The sequence below is a fragment of the Limulus polyphemus genome, unplaced genomic scaffold (assembly GCF_000517525.1).
Source record: "Limulus polyphemus unplaced genomic scaffold, Limulus_polyphemus-2.1.2 Scaffold1202, whole genome shotgun sequence".
Taxonomy (NCBI): Eukaryota; Metazoa; Arthropoda; class Merostomata; order Xiphosura; family Limulidae; genus Limulus; species Limulus polyphemus.
In genome coordinates this window covers 226,806-228,992 of record NW_013666812.1, presented here as the reverse complement: position 1 = coordinate 228,992, position 2,187 = coordinate 226,806, and the positions used below count along the sequence as shown (strand labels likewise).

At 36.2% G+C, this 2,187-nt stretch overlaps 1 protein-coding gene across 1 annotated transcript in view; it reads right to left on the bottom strand.

The window, feature by feature from the left end:
* Positions 1–206: 206 nt before the first annotated feature.
* The window catches only part of LOC106462583 (dual specificity protein phosphatase 22-B-like), a 41,829-nt gene continuing 39,848 nt past the window's right edge, over positions 207–2,187 (bottom strand). Inside the window, exon 6 of the mRNA XM_022389880.1 lies at positions 207–1,032. Within this exon, the coding sequence (XP_022245588.1) occupies positions 838–1,032 (195 nt within the window). The 3' untranslated portion in view covers positions 207–837. The remainder of the gene's footprint in view (positions 1,033–2,187) is intronic.

The window sequence follows — 2,187 nt, the reverse complement described above, 5'->3', positions numbered from 1 at the left end:
ATACACGTCTATATAAATTATTGCTTAGGGAAAGTCTACCAAAGTATACCCACGTGTTAAACAATTTGGAAAATCATACTCCGGTAGATTTTCCAAATTGTTTAACACGTGGGTATACTCCGGTATATTTTCCAAATTGTTTAACACGTGGGTATACTCCGGTATATTTTCCAAATTGTTTAACACGTGGGTATACTCCGGTAACCCACGTGTTAAACAATTGGGAAAATCTATCGGAGTATACCCACGTGTCAAACAATCTGTAAAATCTACCGGAGTATTCCCACGTGTCAAACAATCTGGAAAATCTACCGACATGTACCCAAGTGTTAAACAACTGAGAAATTCTACCGACATATACGTACATGTCAAACAATTGGGAAAATCTACCGGGTATACCCAAGTGTTAAACAACTGAGAAATTCTACCGGGTATACCCATGTGTTAAACAACTGAGAAATTCTACCGGAGTATACCCAAGTGTTAAACAACTGAGAAATTCTATCGACAAATACCCACGTATCAAACAATAGGTAAAATCTACCGGAGTACACTCACGTATTTTGTCAGATGATCCTATTTCATCTTGACCCAGCTTGCAACTTTAACGTTTCTAAATCATACATATTGTCAAATACTTGAAACTTCTAGTTGATCGAAAGCCTGTGAATAAGATGCAAGAAGCTACTATGTTTGATACTAAGATAAAAATCTAAGTGTTTAGGCAATAAAACTAATTATTATTATTATCTTGCCCGTGGATCTATTAAGAGTTAGAAACACCTACAATCTAACTAACGTATTTTACAAAGATCCGCCAAATCGGAAAAAACTCCATTAGCTAGGACGGGCATTTTCTCGGCCGGGAGGTCGACGTTTGGGCGAGGGCGGGGCGGGATGACGTCGGCATATCCCCGCACAGGGATCCAGTGGGCGGACACAATTATAATAGGCCATTAGCAGCTTACGACATTCGTTCTCATCTTCGTGAAAAGAAGCATCAGGAAACTTCCCAACCAGGCGTTTTCTTTCCTGAAAATCGAAAATTAATCACAACACACACACACATATATATATCACTCAATATTTTTAGGTTAAATCTTAACCCAGTCCTATGTTGAAGAATAAAAGTCGAGAAAGAGTGAATACTATATACAATTACAACGTGAAATAATTGTACAATAAATAATTTATTAAAAACAGGGGCCAGCCCTATAAAGACTTTACATGTTTCGGTGTTCTTACGTCACCATCTTCAGGATGATGACGTATATATATAAACGAGTGCCGTTATAATTTATCTAAACATATTTCAGTGGAATTACCATGAAATTCTGAAACAAGGTTCTGAAAGATAAAGTAAATAAAAATGGACAATTTGGAGGCACTGATGTGGTGATTTTCATCTAAAAACGGGTGTCTAAAATCTTACACTTAATTAAAAGACTTGTTGAAATTTTATTCGAAGTTTTATGTAATTATTTCTTTTTTTTTACAATAAATGAATAAAGTAAGAGGTTGGTATTTCTCAGAAGATTATACCATATAACCCAGGGTCCCTTGTTTTTGATAATTATGTTTTCTCGTTCTTTCTGTTTTTCTTCTTCTTCTTCTAAACACTTTTCAATCGACCGCCATTCATTTTTTTCTCGGCGGACTGAGTTGAAACTTGAAACCTTAGTCCAATATACACAGATACTTTTAAATTTTGAGACGCGGCATAGCGGCTCATGGGAACGACTCTGAGTTGTTGTTGTTGTTTTTCAAGAAAAAACTTTTAGCTAATAGCTCCATCATATCTTGACCGATTTGAGATCTAATTACAGTTTGGACTCAGGAGGTCAAACCATTTCGATTAATGTGTTTGACCACGCCTAAGGGCTCATAGATTAATTTACTCTAATCCTGCTTAAAAGAATTGGGTATACACGCGCCCAATGCTTGGTATTGCTGGCACACATAAATATAGCTAATTAAAATGTGTGTGTGTGGGGTGGGGTGGGGTGGGGGGGTCTCATAAATTAATTCACTCTAATCATGCCTAAAAAAATTTCAAGTAACACAACCATTGAGGATTCCCTCTAGTTTAAGTTGAACCTTTTTAAGAATTTTATGGGATCAAAGGTAAAACAACCCAAAAATATATATTTTAGGCTCCTGTACAGTTATATGAACAGCAATCAAGAT